We start from the raw sequence: 18,009 nt of genomic DNA on the forward strand, positions 1-18,009 counted from the left end.
AAGGACAAATCTCTTAAAAGAGTATGAGAAAAAGCTCACTCAGGAAAATCAGGTAACCCGATAGCCTGATGTCTAGTGTAGAAACTGACTTCATAATTAAAGCCCTTCCCACAAAGGAAGCTCCAATTCCAGACAGCTTCACTGGGAGTTCTACTAAACATGGTATTATCAATTCTACATAGACTCTTCCAGAAAATAAAAAGAAAGAAACAACTCCCAATTCATTTCACAAGGCTGGCCAAGACTTGACAAAGATGTAACAGAAAGTGAAAACTACAGACCATACCCTTCAAGAACATAGATGAAAAATCCTTAACAAAATGTTTGCAAATCAATCCACATACTAAAAAGGACCAAGTGGAATTTATCCCAGGGATAGAGGTTGGTTTAACAATTTTTTTTCTTAAAAAATAACAAAAATAAAAGTCATGTAATTCACTAGACTAAAAAAAGAAAACTATATTAATATAGAGAAGTCATCTGACAAAATTCAACCATCAGTCAATAATTTCTGCTCTCAGCAAAGTAAGAATAAGCATCTTTCTCAACCTGAAAAGGGGATCTCCCAAAAACATGTAGCTAACAACTATGCTGCAGGGTAACATAAAGAACATTCTTACATCTATTTTAGGCTTCATTTCAAAAATTTTTTGAAAACCAACACTATCGAAAGGTAGTGAGGATGTGGAGCAAGGGAAACCCTCCCCACTGCTGTCAGGAGTGTGAAATCACACTACTACTTTGGATAATACCAAATCTAGATACTTATCCAAGAAATACCAAAACAGCTGTCCACAAAAAACACTTTTATAAGAATATTTGAAAAAAAAAGTGCTAGTTGCTTAGCTGTGCCGGCTCTTTGCAACCCCACCAGGCTCCTCTGTCCATGGGATTCTTCAGGCGATACTGGAGTGGGCAGCCATTCCCTTCTCCAGGGGACCTTCCCAACCCAGGATCAAAACCACATCACCTGCAGGCAGATTCTTTACTGTCTGAGCCACCAGGGAAGCCCTATAAGAATATTTATAAGAACCTTACTCATAATAACCCCAAACCAGAAACGGCCTAGGTGTTCACATTAGAAGAATCAATAACAAACTACTCACAGAATGGGATCCTCCTCAGCAACAAAAACGAGCAGCTACAGAGAAACAACACAGAAGAATCTTCCCCAGGAGCACCTATTATTTCACTCATATAACACATCAGCCAGGCAAATCTCATCCACAGCGAAAATCTTCAGCATGATGGTAACCGGTAGGGTGGGGTGGGGTCTGACTGCCACACCAGGCCCTGTGCCCTGACAGGGGCTTGTACTGCATGAATCAGTGCATTTCCAAACCCATCAACTGGAGACGGCTACGGTGCATCTCACAAACATATAAATTCCCCTCCCACTAAAAGCTGTAAAGAAATACTAAACTTGTGTTAACGATACACCTATGCTGTAAGAGTTTAAGGGCAAATTTATCAATGCCTGAAACTTAGAAATGCATCCAAGTATAAGATAGAAGATGTTCCCTGGTGGTCCAATGGCTAATACTCTGCACTCCCAGTGCATGGGGCCTGGGTTCAATTCCTGGTCAGGGAACTAGATCCCACATGCTGAAACTAAAGATCCCACATGTTGCAACTAAGACCCAGTGCAGCCGAACAGATAATTTTTTGTTTAAATAAGGTTGAATGATGGGTGTATATACATATGCGTGTTAATTTTATAGAATTTAAAAAAATAAAAATAAAAAAATTTTTATAGAATTTAGGTGGGAGGTACATGGGTTTTCATGGTACAATCCTTTCAGTACTTCTATAGGCTTCAATTTTTCATAAGAAAATACTGGAAAAGGAAGAAGTAAGCAGTAATGTTCTACAGCAGGAGATGAGAAGGGTTTAAGGGAAGAAGTGCTTTCCACTGTCAGATGCAGGGAAAAAAGAGCTAGTATGGGCTTCCCTGGTGGCTCAGTGGTAAAGAATCCACCTGCCAAGCAAGAGACATAGGTTCAATCCCTGGGTCGGGAATATCCCCTGGAGGAGGAAATGGCAACCCATTCCAGTGTTCTTGCCTAGGAAATTCCTAGGAAATCCCTAGACAAAGGAGCCTGGTGGGCGACAGTCCATGGGTCAGAAAGGAGTCAGATTCAACTTGTGACTAAAGAACAAGAAAACCCAATTATTAGGAAATAAACAGATTAACTATTTCAATATTTCTTGTAGATTAAGATACCTGGTGTTCACAACTGAACAGTTTGCTGGCTGCACACCAAAATTAAAACAACCTGAGAACTGAACAAAGATACAAAAAGAGATAATCAAAGAAACCAAAAGTTGTTTCTTTGAAAAGATCAACAAAATTTACAAATGTTTAGCTAGACTGACAGAAAAAAGAGAGAAGATAAAAATAAGTAAAACCAGAAATGAAAGTGGGTGTTTTACAACTGACCTTACAGAAATCAAAGGATTAGATGAAAATACTAGCAACAACTGTATACAAACAAAATAGATAAACTAAATGAAATAGACAAACTCCTAAAAACACACTAATTATCCAAACTTATTCAAGAAATAGAAAATTTCAACAGACCTATAACAAGTAGAGATTGAATCAAAAGGCATAATCAAAAATATCAAAACAAAGAAAAGTCCAGGGCCAGATGGCTTCATTGATTAATTCTACCAAATATTTAAAGAAGAATTAACACCAGTTCTTCTCAAACTCTTCTTCCCACAACAGAAGAGGAGGTAACACTTCCTAATTCATTTTACATGGCCAGCATTATCCTAATAACAGAGCTAAAGAGACATCACAAGAAGAGAAAATTACAAATATTCTTTATGAATAAAAATGAAAACTACATAATGGATACTAAGGAACAAAACCCTAGAGTGATTAGATTATACACTATGACCAAGTGGGATTTATATCAGGAATGCCAGCAGAGGCAGCATAAGAAAATCTACCAGTGTAATATACCAAAGATAACAGAACAAAGGGGAGAAAACCCCACACAACTACTTCAAGTGGCAGAGAAAGCATCTGATAAAATCCAACATCCTTTCATGATTAAGAAAACACTCAGAAAACTAGAACAGAACTTTCTCAGCATGACAAAGGCACTGATGGACACCATGACACTCAATAGTGAGAGACGGAAAGCGTTCCCCCAACACTGCGAACAAGACAAGGACGCCTGCTTTCACCACTGCTATTCAGTATTGTCCTGGAGTCCTAGCCAGAGCTCTTAGACAAGAAAAACAAATAAAAGGTATCTACATTGAAAGGGAAGAAGTATAACTTTCTATTCACAGGTGATACGATCCTATTAAGAATCCAAAGTGGGGCTTCCCTTGTGGCTGCCAATGTAAGAGACATGGGTTCAATCCCCGATCCAGGAAGATCCCACATGCCAAGGAGCAAATAAGCTCGTGTGCCACAACTACCGAGCCTGTGCTCCAGAGCCCGAGAGCCGCAAATACTGAGCCATGTGCTACAGCTACTGAAGCCCCAGCACCTGGGAGCCCATGCTCTCCAACAAGATAAGACACCACAATGAGAAGCCTGTGTACCACAACTAGAGAGTAGTCCCCACTCTCTGAAACTGGAGAAAATCCGTGTGCAACAGTGAAGACCCAGCACAGCCAAAAAAAAGAATCCAAAAGAAGCTACCAGAGGTAATAATAAATTCAGTAAAAATGCCGGGTACAAAATGAACATACATAAGTTAGTTGTTTTTTATACACCTGTAATGAAAAATCTGAAAATGAATTAAGATAACAATTTCATTTACAATACCATCTAAAATAATAAAATGCCTAGGTATAAATATAACCAAGGAGGTAGGTGAAAGCCTTGTAGACTGAAAACTACAAACATTATTGAAAGACATTAAAGACCTAAATAAATAGAAACACATCCTTTATTCATGGGTAGGAATACTGCCAAGATGTCAATACTATCCAGCATGATCTACAATATAATCCCAATCAAAATCCCAATAGTCTGGCAGAAACAGAAACTCCAATCCTTAAGTTCATATGAAAGTGAAAGGGGCCCCTAACAGCCTAAACAATATTGGGGGAAAGAAAAAACAAAGAAGTTGAAGAACTCACACTTTCCAACTTCAAAACTTAACACAAAACTATGGTAATCAAAACACTGTAATACTATTGTAAGGAAAAACATACAGATTAATGAAAGAGAACTGAGAGTTCATAAATAAATCCATGTAGCTATGGCCAAATCATTTTCTACAAAGCTACCAATTCCATTCAATGGGGGAAAATTAGTGAAATAAATGGCTCTGGAACAACTGGATTTCCACATGCAAAAGAATGAAGTTGGACCCTTGCAACACACCATATACAAAATTAATACAGATCAACAATCTAAACAAAAAGAACTACAACCGTAATACTCTTAGAAGAAAACACAGAAAAATTTTAACTTGAATCTGGCAATGGCTTCTTAGATACAACATAGAAAGCACTGCAAACACACAAACAGGACTCCATCAAAATATAAAACTTTAGTGCATCAAAAGATATTAAGAAAGTAAAAAGAGAATGGGAGAAAACATCTACAAATGGGAAAAAACATCTACAAATCATACCTAATAAGGGTTTAATATCCAGAGTACATAAAAAACTACATCTCAGCAACAAAAGGACAAACAATCTGATTTAAAAATGAACAAGACTTGAAAGCAAATCTCCAAAGATATCCAAATGGCCAATAAGTACATGAAAAAATGCTCAACATCATTAGTGGCCACAGTGGCGAGGGAGGGAGGGAGAGAAAGAGGACGAGAGAAAAAGAACAAACAGCAAGGCTGTGGCTAAACTGGACCCCTCATGCATGGCTGGTGGGAACTGAAAAGGGTACAGCCACTTTGGAAAGTTAGGTGGGTCCTCATAAAAGCTAAACAATTATTACATGATCCAGCAAAAAAATGAAAATAGGGCCTCAAACAGACACATATGAGCCAAAGTTCACTACAGCATTATTCACAATAGCCAAAAGACAAAATCAACCCTAGTGTCTATCAACAGATAAACTGATAAAATGCAATATGTGGTTATATAACGGACTGCTGCTGCTGCTGCTGCTGCTGCTGCTGCTAGGTCGCTTCAGTTGTGTCCGACTCTGTGCAACCCCATAGATGGCAGCCCACCAGGCTCCCCCGTCCCTGGGATTCTCCAGGCAAGAAAACTGGAGTGGGTTGCCATTTCCTTCTCCAATGCATTAAAGTGAAAAGTGAAAGTGATGTCACTCAGTCGTGTCCGACCCTCAGCGATCCCATGGACTGCAGCCTTCCAGGCTCCTCCGTCCATGGGATCTTCCAGGCAAGAGTACTGGAGCGGGGTGCCATTGCCTTCTCCTCGCTTGGCCATAAGAAGGACTAACATATTGACACGTGCCACAACATGAACCTCAAAAACATTAAGTAAAATAAGCAAGTCACAAAAGATCCAATATTGCACGCTCCACTCACATGAAATATCTTTAACAGACAAATCTATGGAGACATATAGTAGATTACAGGTTATCAGGGGCTGTGGTGGGAGCATAGGGATTTATTACTTAAGAGTTTCTGTTTGAGATGATAACAACTAGATGGTGGAATCTAGTTGCAAAACAGTGTGAATGTAATTAATGGTACTGAATTGTACACTTAAAAATGGCTAAATGGGCAATTCCCCTGGTGGTCCAGTGATTATAACTCGGAGATTTCAACACTACAGCCAGGGTTCAGTCCCTGGTCAGAGAAATAAGATCCCACGAGTCACACAGCAATGGCAATTTCATGTTATATCTTACTTTTATAAAAAATTTCTAAGTACACTTGGAAGATTTAAGGGGAAAAGAGATTAAAATAGTTCATTACTTATCTTATACTGATTACATATTGAAATAATATTTGTAACATATGAGGCTAAATAAACTAAATCATTAAATTAAAAAAATAAAGAACTGGAAAAGTCTTTGCCAACACCAAAGAGGCGCTGCAACCACTGCAGGTGCACAGGGTCCTGTGTTCAGACAGGTCAGTGCAGGGTAAGTCCCTGCTATCACCATTTTTAAAATGTTGATAAGTTAACTCTGAATTTGTTTTATGACGTGAAGTCTGACAGGACAACGAAGCGCACACCAGGGGCTTGAAGCTTCAGCTCACACACGGTCCCACCGCCACTGTTTCTGGGACAGAGCCTGTCCCTGCTCTCGGTCCCCATACCCTCCATGCTCCCCTCTCCCACAACCACTCTGAGACTCTCGCCCACCACCTGGGGCAAGAGCTGAGCTATCAGGAGGTCCACATTCCACAGTCACCCTGCTAAAAGCCAGGTTCAGACTTGGGGAGAGGAGAAGGCAAGGTGGTCACCAGCCTCACCCTGGGCTGGCAGCACCACGGTGTTTGGCAGATAACTTGGCACCTAGAGCCCACTCTGAATCCAAGTACCAGAAGCATCCTGGCTCAGAAGCTGAAATCACGTGGGAGCTATCATCTGCCTGGGACAGCACACTTCCCCACATTTTCATTTTGCACAGGGCCCTTCAAAGTATCTAGCTAGCCTTTAATACAGAGAAGGCAATGGTACCCCACTCCAGTACTCTTGCCTGGAAAATCCCATGGACGGAGGAGCCTGGTGGGCTGCAGTCCATGGAGTCGCTAAGAGGCAGAAACGACTGAGCGACTTCACTTGCACTTTTCACTCTCATGCATTGGAGAAGGAAATGGCAACCCACTCCAGTGTTCTTGCCTGGAGAACCCCAGGGACGGGGGAGCCTGGTGGGCTGCCGTCTATGGGGTCGCACAGAGTTGGACACGACTGAAGTGACTTAGCAGCAGCAGCAGCCTTTACTATAACGGATCAAATGTTGTTAACTTGCACATTGGCAAAACTAATACAATTATGTAAAGTTTAAAAATAAAATAAAATTTAAAAAAATAAAATAAAAAAAATAAAAATTACTTCATCTCCCTAGGGGGAAAAAAAAAAAAAAAGAACCTCTTCAAGATACTTTAAGGAGTTGCAGGGTTTAGATCTACTTTTAGAAAAGGAGATAAGGTTCGTGGAAGAGCTTATTTTCCCTCAGGTTTACTTTCAGCCAGGTTTCTGACAAGAACTGTACAGCCTATGATTTGAGGTCCTAACTCTTAGGATGAATGGAGTCATATACACTTTGGAACTCCAAGAAGGCAGAGTGAATTCTCACTATGAAGTCTGAAATGCTGGATAAGGAAACAGAAAGGACCCTGATAGGTGTCAGATAAACGTCCTCCTGTTTCATTTGGTCAGTGTTGGTTTTCATCACTTTTAACCAAGAACTCTAATTACTACAATGGATTAAGAGTAAGTACATTTCACATTAAAAAGTTCTTAATGTGGGATTCAGTGAAAAGAAAACACAAAGCCAACACATGGTTAAGAGCATGTTCTGTCTCTAAAAATCTGAAAAGATATTAATATAACAATGTTTACCATGGAGATTCTAGGGTAACAGCGTACAAGCGAGTCATTTTTTTCTCTATGTTTCTATGTATATTTTCTAATTTTTCTATAATGAACTTTTATATTGCTTGAGTTTTCAGAAAGTCTGAAGAATATAAGACCAACTACAAATTAATAAAAACAAAATTTCCCCCCAAAAGAATTAGTAAAATTTAACCCAATAGTTAATTAACTAAAAATACTGGTATGCCATTCAAATGTCTTACTTTTCTTTTGTGAAATATACATACATCTGTGTCAGCATAGTCTTGGAAAGAAAAAGTTAACAGTCTTGAACAAATTGAGATGAGTAAACAATCTTAGACTGACTAAGGAAGCAAGTTAGTGAGGAATGTCCAGTTTTATGCAATGTCGAAATCAAAGGACTCCAGGATGAAAAACTGTAGTTGTTACTGACATTTTATCTAAATAAAACACTAAGTTTATAACAAAATTCTATTTTAAAAGTGAATTCACATTAAAGGAGACTAAAGAGAGATGACAACCAAAGGCAATACCTGACCTCAGGGACACATAAACAAACAGCATCAGGTATTATGAGAGGTTTGGAGAAAAACAGAGCAGGTAAGATAATGAAGTGGAAAGAGCAGAATTTTAGGGGGAAGATTTTTCTGGGGCAGCAACGTTTGACAAGCAAACTACTTGAGATCTTTTCTTCAGAAAGTTTACTTTAAAGCAAAAATCAATTCTGACCATTAATGAGAATCCTGGTAATTATTAGTCTTTCAGCCCTTTTTTATAAATAAAATCAATCTGGTTCAAAGTCTGAGATTTAAAAATTAAGAAACTGATCTCTTCCTGGGCCAGTAATATCTTGAATCAAATTATTCACAACTCTGAAAAATTCAAAGCAGACACAGTCCCTATTTTCAGTAGTTATGAATTAAACATGCACAGAATGGCTATAAAGCTACATAGCAAGCTTTATTTAACAATTTTTATTTCTTTATGCTAGCCATATATTCTCAAGTTATAATATTATATGAGAACAGAGTTCATCATAAAGAATGTGACTGTGACTTTAATTTTTTCAACTTTTGTAAGACTGCATGTATTAAATTCACAAATCAAAAAAGACAAAAGAAAACAAACAACCCTACTGTACAAGTATGCATCCCCGTTTGGGATTACTCTAATACTGAAAAACTGATTTAGTCTTTTTCTGTTAAAAAAATTTAAGTAATTCAACATATTCCCCTCAAAGATCAAAACCAAATATATGCTGCAACTAACGGCTGTATATTGTCACCCTGCTTATTGAACTTCTATGCAGAGTACATCATGAGAAACGCTGGGCTGGAGGAAGCACAAGCTGGAATCAAGATTGCCGGGAGAAGTATCAATAACCTCAGATATGCAGATGACACCACCCTTATGGCAGAAAGTGAAGAGGAACTAAAAAGCCTCTTGATGAAAGTGAAAGAGGAGAGTGAAAAAGTTGGCTTAAAGCTCAACATTCAGAAAACTAAGATCATGGCATCTGGTCCCATCACTTCATGGGAAATAGATGGGGAGACAGTGGAAACAGTGTCAGACTTTATTTTTGGGGGCTCCAAAATCACTGCAGATGGTGACTGCAGCAATGAAATTAAAAGACGCTTACTCCTTGGAAGGAAAGTTATGACCAACCTAGATAGCATATTCAAAAGCAGAGACATTACTTTGTCAACAAAGGTCCATCTAGTCAAGGCTATGGTTTTTCCAGTGGTCATGTATGGATATGAGAGTTGGACTGTGAAGAAAGCTGAGTGCCAAAGAATTGATGCTTTTGAACTGTGGTGTTGGAGAAGACTCTCGAAGAGTCCCTTGGACTGCAAGGAGATCCAACCAGCCCATCCTAAAGGAGATCAGCCCTGGGTGTTCATTGGAAGGACTGATGCTAAAGCTGAAAGTCCAATACTTTGGCCACCTGATGCAGACAGCTGTCTCATTTGAAAAGACCCTGATGCTGGGGAAGATTGAGGGCAGGAGGAGAAGGGGACGACAGAGGATGAGATGGCTGGATGGCATCACCGACTCAATGGACATGGGTTTGGGTGGACTCCGGGAGTTGGTGATGGACAGGGAGGCCTGGTGTGCTGCGGTTCATGGGGTCGCAAAGAGTCGGACATGACTGAGCAACTGAACTGAATGACCCTTTTAAAGTAACTAAAAACTGGAGCCTAAAGCAGTCACTTTAAACCATAAAGACATAAATAAAAAGGAATGCTGTTCCTGGGCCTCATTTTAAGAGGCAGTACTTTCCACCTTGAAGCATCTGACCTGTTCGAAGTCCCGTTCAGAGTCCCACTCAAAGAGTCTCCCTCAGCCCAGGGCTTCCGGGGTTACTGTCTTCTCTTCAACCATTACACGTGTCCTCTTACCTTCAGCAGCTCCTTGCAGCTGTCAAGCCCAATGTCCACAAGAATGCTTTTCACCTTTTTCCGTACCTTCCTGATGTTGTCAAGATTCTCCACGGGAATTTGAAACATTTTTGAAATTTTCCTTTAAAGGAAAGAAAACAAAATTATAATAAGTGTATACACACACAGACACACACACACACACACACAAGTCGCTAGTGGTAAAGAACCCGCCTGCCAATGCAGGAGACATAAGAGACATGGGTTCGTTCCCTGGGTCAGGAAGATCCCCTGAAGGAGGGCATGGCAGCCCACTCCAGTATTCTTGTCTGGAGAATCCCATGGACAGAGGAGCCTGGTGGGCTATAGTCCATAGGGTCAAAAAGAGCCGGACACAACTGAAGCAACTTAGCACGCATCCATATATACACACATACATGTATGTGCATAAAATTTTTAAAAACAGGGTAGGTAAAGAAAGCAGAGTAATTTTCAACAAATTATTCTGGGACAATTAGATTTCCACAATCAAAGAATAAGTTGGATTCTTTCCTATTAGTATACACAAAAATTAATTCAAAATGAGTCCTATACATCCATGCACAAGTGAAAACTTCAAAACTCTCAGAAGATAACACAGGCATAAATTTTCATGACATTGGACTTGGCAACAGGTTCTCAGATATGATATCATAAAACACTAGGAACAAGAGAAAAAGTAGCTAAGTTGGACTTCATCAAAATGAAAAATGTACATGCTTCAAAGAAAACCATCAAAAAAATGAAAAGAGAATCCACAACATGGGAGAAAACATTTGTAAATCTTATTTCTGATAAGGAACTTATATCTAGAATATATAAAAAAATCTCCGATGACAATAATTAAAGAACAAATATGCCAACTTAAAAACAGGAAAAGGATCTGGATATTTCTACAAAGACAATATACAAATGGCTATTAAGAACTTAAGAATATGCTAGGCAACATTAGCTATGGGGAAAAGCAAATAGAAACCATCATGAGATAACTCGTCACACCAACTAGAATGGCTGTCAATCTTAAAAGAAGTAGCAGTAACAGTGCTGGCACGGATGTGAAGAAAGTAGATCCCCCATACACTGCTGGCAGTAATGGCAGAAAAATGGTGCAGCCGGTCTGGGAAAGTCCAGCAGGTCCTCAAGGATTAAACATGTAAGTACCATATGAACCAGCAATACCACTTGAGAGAAATAAAAAACCTGCATCCAAACAAAAGCCTGAACAAAAACGTTCACAGCACCATTACTTGTAACAGTCAAAAACTAAAAAGCGCAAATGTCCATCAACTGATAGATACATAAAATTTGTGTATCGGAAGAATGGAATATTATTTGGCCATAAAAAGTGAAGTACTGATGCATGTTACACTGATAACCCTTGGGAAATATTATTCTAAGTGAAAGGCATCAGACACAAAGGACCACATATTATATGATTCAATTGATAGGAAATGTCCAGAATAGACAAAATTTACAGAGACAAAAAGGAGAACATTGGTTGCTTAGGGGCTGAGGAGAATGGAAGGTGATGGCTAAGTTTCTTTCTGGAACAGTGACAATGTCCTAAATCGACTGTGGTGATGTTATGCACAACTCTGTGAATGTGCTAAATAAAAACCACTGACTGTACACTTTAAGCAAATGAACTGTACGGAATGTAAATTACATCTCAGTAATGCTGCTTTTGGGCTTTTCTAGTAGATCAGTTGGTAAAGAACTTGCCTACAATGCAGGAGACCCAGGTTTGATTCCTGAGTTGGGAAGATCCCCTGGAGAAGGAAATGGCACCCCACTCCAGTATTCTTGCCTGGAGAATCCCATGGACAGAGGGGTCTGGTGGGCTACAATCCATAGGGTCGCAAGAGTTGGACACATCTTAGCAACTAAACCACCACCAACTCTGCTTTTAAAATATCTGAAAAGGCATAAAATTAAAACAAATCCTGTGGTAGCTGACCAGGATAAAAGGTACAGCTGTGACCTTATTATCTGTAATAAATACGGATTCTAAAAATATATATTTGTTAATGTGTATGTGTATATTGTACAGCTCAGGCCACTGCAAGAGCCTGGAAGTAGTTACACACCAGTAGCAGACCACGCCTTGGGCTCAAATCATCCTTTCTAAATATCACTTTCCCTTAAAAGGAAGCAGGGCTCCTTGCAAAAATGGCTGATTTCAGGGCTGGAGCACAGAAGAGACAAAATGATCCTAGAATGTCTTCTGCCAGAAAATAAAGGAGTTGCTCAGAAAACGGGGAGACGTGTCAAAAGTACTCAAGTCAGCTTGAAGAAGTTTCCACAAGCCAAGTATGGGACAATGTGAGTACCAAATAAATGACAGTAACAGATTATAACCTGCGGCCCTGAAGTTTCCAAAGATAATATCACCGTATCGGCCATCCCACATGCTTTCCTCACAACATGTCAGTGACACTCCCAAGCAGGAGAGGCATCTACGCTCCCACTCCTTGGACCTGGAAAGAACTCGGGAGCTCCCTCGACCAATAAAGCATGGCTATGTGAATGCCCAGGCTAGACCACAAAACGCCACACACTTCCTTGCCCTGAGGGTACCATTACTCTTGGACTCTAGACTCCTTATTGCAAGAAGCTCAACTAGCCCACATGGAAAGGCTCCACATCAACCACTGAACATGAGAGTGAAGATGCTCTTACAGCCTGCAGCTGTCCACTCACCCCAAGTCTTTTGAGTTTTCTCAGGTGAGGCCCCAGACATTGCAGAACATAAACGAGCCATCTCCCCTTGCTCCCACCTGAAGAATTACTGAATTTTTATATAAAATGTTTCACTCCACGAAGTTTTAGGGTGGTTGGGTATTCAGAAACAGTTATCAAAATATAACCCACTAGAACATAAACTCAAGTTCATGATAACAAAAATAATTAAATTTAAAGTTTAGTCAAGAACAGGGTATTTTATATCATTTCCAAGCACCTCCCCACAAAATACTCATTAATAACCAAGGGGAAAACAGTAATTCACAGAAGTCTGGAAGACATCCAATTAAGAGACAAAATTCCCTGTAAACTTCAGAAGTATCCAGATGATACAAGAGCACCATTCATAATAGCCAAACTGTGGAAACAATCCAAGTGTCCATCAAATGGTGAACACATGAGCAAAACATGACATATTCATACCACAAAACACTACAATAAATATAACTAGGCACTGATGCACACAACAGCAAGAATCAGTATCTCAAAAACATGATGCTAAGTCAAAGAACACAGATGCAAGGTCCTCATATTGTCTGACTCCATTTATATGAAACGCCCAGGAGAAATCTACAGATATAGAAGGTAGATTAGTGGTCAGCTGTGGGTAACCGCACATGGACAGGTTTTTGGGGAAAGTGCTGGAAATGTTCTAATACTAGATTGTGTTGTTGGTTGCACAATTCTATAAATTTACTAAAAATCAACTAATTATACTTCTTAAAGACATGGGAACACCAGACTACTTTACCTGTCTGCTGAGAAGTCTGTATGCAGGACAAGAAGCAACAGTTAGAACTGGACATGGAAAAATGTGCTGGTTCTTGGGAAAGGAGTACAACAAGGCTGTGTATCATCACCCTGCTTATATAACTTATATGCAGAGTTGTTGTTGTTCAGTCCCTAAGTCATGTCTGACTCTTTGCGACCCCACTGTCTGCAGCACACCAGGATTCCCTGTCTTTCACTATCTCACAGAGTTTACTCAAACTCATGTCCACTGAGTCAGTGATGCCATCCAACCATCTCATCCTCTGTCATCCCCTTCTCCTCTTGCCCTCAATCTCAATCAAACAACCCAGCATCAGGGTTGTTTCCAATGAGTCGGCTCTTCAAAGGAGGAGGCCAAAGTATTTGAGCTTCAGCTTTCAGCAGCAATCCTTCCAACGAACAGAGTACATCATGGGAAATGCCAGGCTGGATGACTCACAAGCCGGAATCCAGATTGCAGGGAGAAATATCATAACTTCATATATGCAGATGATACCACTCTAATGACAGAAAGGGAAGAGCAACTAAAGAGCCTCTTGTTGAGAGTGAAAGCGGAAAAGTGAAAAAGCTGGCTTAAAACTCAATGTTCAAAAAACTAAGACCATGGCATCTGGTCCCATCACTTCATGGTAAATAGATGGGGGAAAAGTGGAAATAGCTGCAGATTTTATTTTCTTGGGCTCCAAAATCACCGTGGACAGTGACTGCAGCCACGAAATTAAGACACTTGCTCCTTGGAAGGAAAGCTATGACAAACCTAGACAGCACATTAAAAAGCAGAGACATCACTTGACGACAAAGGTCCATAGTCAAAGCTATGGTTTTTCCAGTAGTCATGTATGGATACGAGACTTGGACCAGAAAAACAGCTGAGCACCGAAGAACTGATGCTTTTCAACTATAGGAAAAGACTGTTGAGAATCCCTTCGACAGCAAGGAGATCAAACCAGTCAATCTTAAAGGAAATCAACACTGAATTGGAAGGACTGATGTTGAAGCTGAAACTCCAATACTTTGGCCACCTGATGTGAAGAGCTGACTCACTGGAAAAGACCCTGATGCTGGGAAAGACTGAAGGCAGGAGGAGAAAGAGACGACAGAGGCTGAGATGGTGGGATGGCATCACTGACTCAATGGACATGAGTTTGAGCAAACTCTGGGACATAGTGTAGGACAGGGAAGCCTGGTGTGCTGCAGACCATGAGGTCGAAAAGAGTTGGCCACTACTTAGTAAATGAACAATAACAATACTTAGACAAAGAAGGTGCAAGGAAAAACTAAGGAACTGTTTCAGATTGTGAGAGACTAAAGAAAATTAAATACAATGTGTAATTCTAACTAGATTCTTTACTATAAATAATGTTTCTGGAACAACTGGCAAAACTTCAATGTGGGCTGAGAATCAGATGCTAACAATGCATTGATTTTCTGATTTTGATGGTTGTGGGTATGTAGAATGGATTTTGATGGTTCCGGGTATGTAGAATGTCCTTATTGTAGGAAATGGACAATACTGGAGTCATCTGGCATCTTTTCTGGCAACTTAGCTTCAAATGATTCAGGGGAAGTTCTTTGTACACCGGCAACTTTCTATAAATCTGAAACTATTTCAAAAAAGGTTTTAATGCACAAACTATAAAAACTACAAACAAAATCAGTTAAATTTGAGTTAAAGAAATGTCAGGTAAAATAATGCCAATTTTCAAATTATCAAAACAATAATTTAAAGACTGATAATATCCACTGGTAGTGGCATCACCGACTCGATGGACATGAGTTTGAGCAAGCTCCGGGAGTTGGCGATGGACAGGGAAGCTTGGTGTGCTACAGTCCACCGGGTACAAAATGTCAGACATGACTGAGCGACTGAACTGAACTGAAATGAACTGACTTGTAGTGAGGTTAAGTAGAAAAACATTAATTTCTCCATGTTTACACATCGACTGGCAGTATCTCCCAAGATTTTTAAACAATTTCTCTGAGTTGGAAATTCCACTTCTAAACCCTTTACAACTCCTCCTCCCTCAAGGATAAGCTTGGAACCCCTTCTAAGAACTCCCAGAATGGCCAGTTTATACTTATTTCATTGCACTCACCTCACTACGTTGTAATTATTTCCTTATATACCTATTTTCCCTTTTGAACTAAACATCTTCAGGGCAGGAATCATGTTTCTCTGAACATCTGGGCCTATCACAGAGGTTCAAAATGGACAGGCTGTAGAGGATTGGTGAGTTGGAGTTCAAGACATTCTAAGTAAATAAATCAGCATCAAAAAATCACTGAGGTAAAGGAGTATCTGAATGTATTTGGCAAAAGGTAAGTAAAACTGAAAACATGGACTGGAATAAAACGAGACATGAAAGGGGCATTAGAGCTAACAGTGGAAAGAACTTTTTCCCGGGTAATAAGAAAATATGAAGTATCGAGAAGCCAATTTGGAATGGGTACATTTTTCAGACAAGTTACCTATGTAAAAATTATATTTCAGGTTCAGTAAAAAGCGAGTTTGAAGGATCATTTAGCATTTTAGAACCAGAAGATACAAAAAATCATAGCAAGTCAAGTTTTAAAATAATAAAAATCATTAACAATAAAATGCACAAAACTGGGTTCTAGGCTTCAAAAGCATAATTTAAAAGGCAAGTTGTCAAGAACCTTGTGGGAGCATTCTTAAAAATTAAGCACAGCGTCACTTTCAAGCCCAGACTGGCTTCTCTGGCCAGAGCAGCCTCAACAGAAACTTCCCTTCACCTTTTCCACTCACTCCACCAGATGTGCTGGTCTGTCCTCCTTAGAGTTCCCGGAGCACTTCTTTCCCAAAAGCTGGCTGATAAATAGGACTGCCCAAGGTTAAGACCATCATCCACCTATATCTAAAACAAAGAAGCTAAATGTATTGCTTGCAAAGAAATCTGGCCTTACATAGCAAGTGCTGATCTTATCACAGTTGAGAAACAGTAGTACAGGGATTGGCCACATTTCACAGGATGGTTCCCAAGCTGCTCCTGACAGGCCAACTCTCAGGAGGAAGGCGCTGAAGAGGCTTCCAGTGATCAGGCAAGTTTTAAAGGGCTCTGCAGGTACTTGTTCAAGGCTTGGGAGAAGGGCCAAAGTCTTCGTGAACCTGCAGAATAGGAGCTTTTTATTCTCAACTGTACACGCTCCCATTCCCTCATCATTGTTACTGTGGTTCCCTCCCTCAAAACAAGTACACAGGTCCATTCTTAATTTAAAGAAAAAGTTTCCTGTTTATAGCATTTACTGTTTTAGGGAAACCAAGTAAACATAATAAAATAAAAGGTAAATCACAGAAGTTCTGTCAAGATCCTTGGTCTACTGTTGCCAATCACTTTGGGGGGAAAAGCTGACTTTTACCATATTTTATCCATTCTCTAAGAGATGCAAGATTCTACACAAAAGGCTGAGTAGATTAATTAATTAACTGGAAAAGAAGTTGCTTAATGCTTCCATATCTATAGATCCTTTACTGATGCTATTCTCTATATATTCTTAGTACTCAATTAAATCTGTATTTTCACCATTAGGAAACAGCAGGCTAATGCAGCTGTACTATCTACCACGTTTAGTTTACAGTAAATTATTCTTTTCTTTTGTCTTTTACTATTATTTTCAGCTGTGTTCGGTGCTTGCTGCTGCACACATGCTTTCTCTAGTTGCAAGGAGCGGGGTTTCTCTTGTTGCAGAGCACGGGCTCTAGGTGCACAGGCTTCAGTAGCTGCAGCATGCAGCTGCACCATGCAGGTTCAGCAGCTGTGGCTCATGGGCATATTAGCCGCACAGCAGCTTCTGGAATCTTCCTGGATCAGGGATCAAACCTGTGTTCCCTGCACTGGCAGGCAGATTCTTATCTACTCTATCATCAGGAAAGTCCCACAGTAAATTACCTTTAATTTCACAGTGTGTGGTAGACATGAATTTACCAAAAATCGCATTAAAGTGCAAAAGAAAATCGGAGAAGGCAATTGCACCCCACTCCAGTACTCTTGCCTGGAAAATCCCACGGATGGTGCAGCCTGGTAGGCCGCAGTCCATGGGGTCACTAAAAGTTGGACACGACTGAGCGACTTCACTTTCACTTTTCACTTTCATGCATTGGAGAAGGAAATGGCAACCCACTCCAGTGTTCTTGCCTGGAGAATCCCAGGGACGGGGGAGCCTGGTGGGCTGCCGTCTATGGGGTCGCACAGAGTAGGACACGACTGAAGTGACTTAGCAGCAGCAGCAAAAGAAAATACTATTTTCCAAAGAGGCACTTAAAGGGTTTTTGTTGCTTTTTAGTATCACGATCATATAAGAATACCCCATTATCAAAAAATACACTGTAAAAAAATGTCATTCTGGTAATAAACAGTAATTTTTTAAGTCATAGAACTTTCTTGTAAGTTCCTGTGAAATCTAAGTTCTGTAATGATTTCACTTGCAAAACAATCCAGAACAATGATCTCACAAGCAAGACTCTGGAGCTACACTGCCTGAGTTCAAGTAAACTCCACAGTTAACTCCTAGTTGTGTGATCTTTAGCAAGTTACTTAATCCAAGGGCCTGTTTTTTCTGTACAACAGGGACTGCACAACCGACTCTG

General features: G+C 39.9%; 1 protein-coding gene across 4 annotated transcripts in view; it reads right to left on the minus strand.

Annotated features, from left to right (window-relative positions):
• ADNP2 (ADNP homeobox 2) overlaps nucleotides 1–18,009 on the minus strand; it is a 32,623-nt gene that overhangs the window by 11,834 nt on the left and 2,780 nt on the right. For 2 of the 4 annotated variants that reach the window (XM_070362025.1, XM_070362024.1), the window contains exon 2: nucleotides 9,873–9,993. In XM_070362025.1, coding sequence (XP_070218126.1) covers nucleotides 9,873–9,980 — 108 coding nt within the window. In that variant the 5' untranslated portion in view covers nucleotides 9,981–9,993. Of the gene's footprint in view, nucleotides 1–9,872; nucleotides 9,994–16,157; nucleotides 16,297–16,328; nucleotides 16,531–18,009 lie in introns of those variants that run through there. The other 2 variants (XM_070362023.1, XM_070362026.1) reach the window with 2 other exon arrangements.

The sequence above is a fragment of the Bos mutus genome, chromosome 24, assembly GCF_027580195.1.
Source record: "Bos mutus isolate GX-2022 chromosome 24, NWIPB_WYAK_1.1, whole genome shotgun sequence".
Classification (NCBI taxonomy): Eukaryota; Metazoa; Chordata; class Mammalia; order Artiodactyla; family Bovidae; genus Bos; species Bos mutus.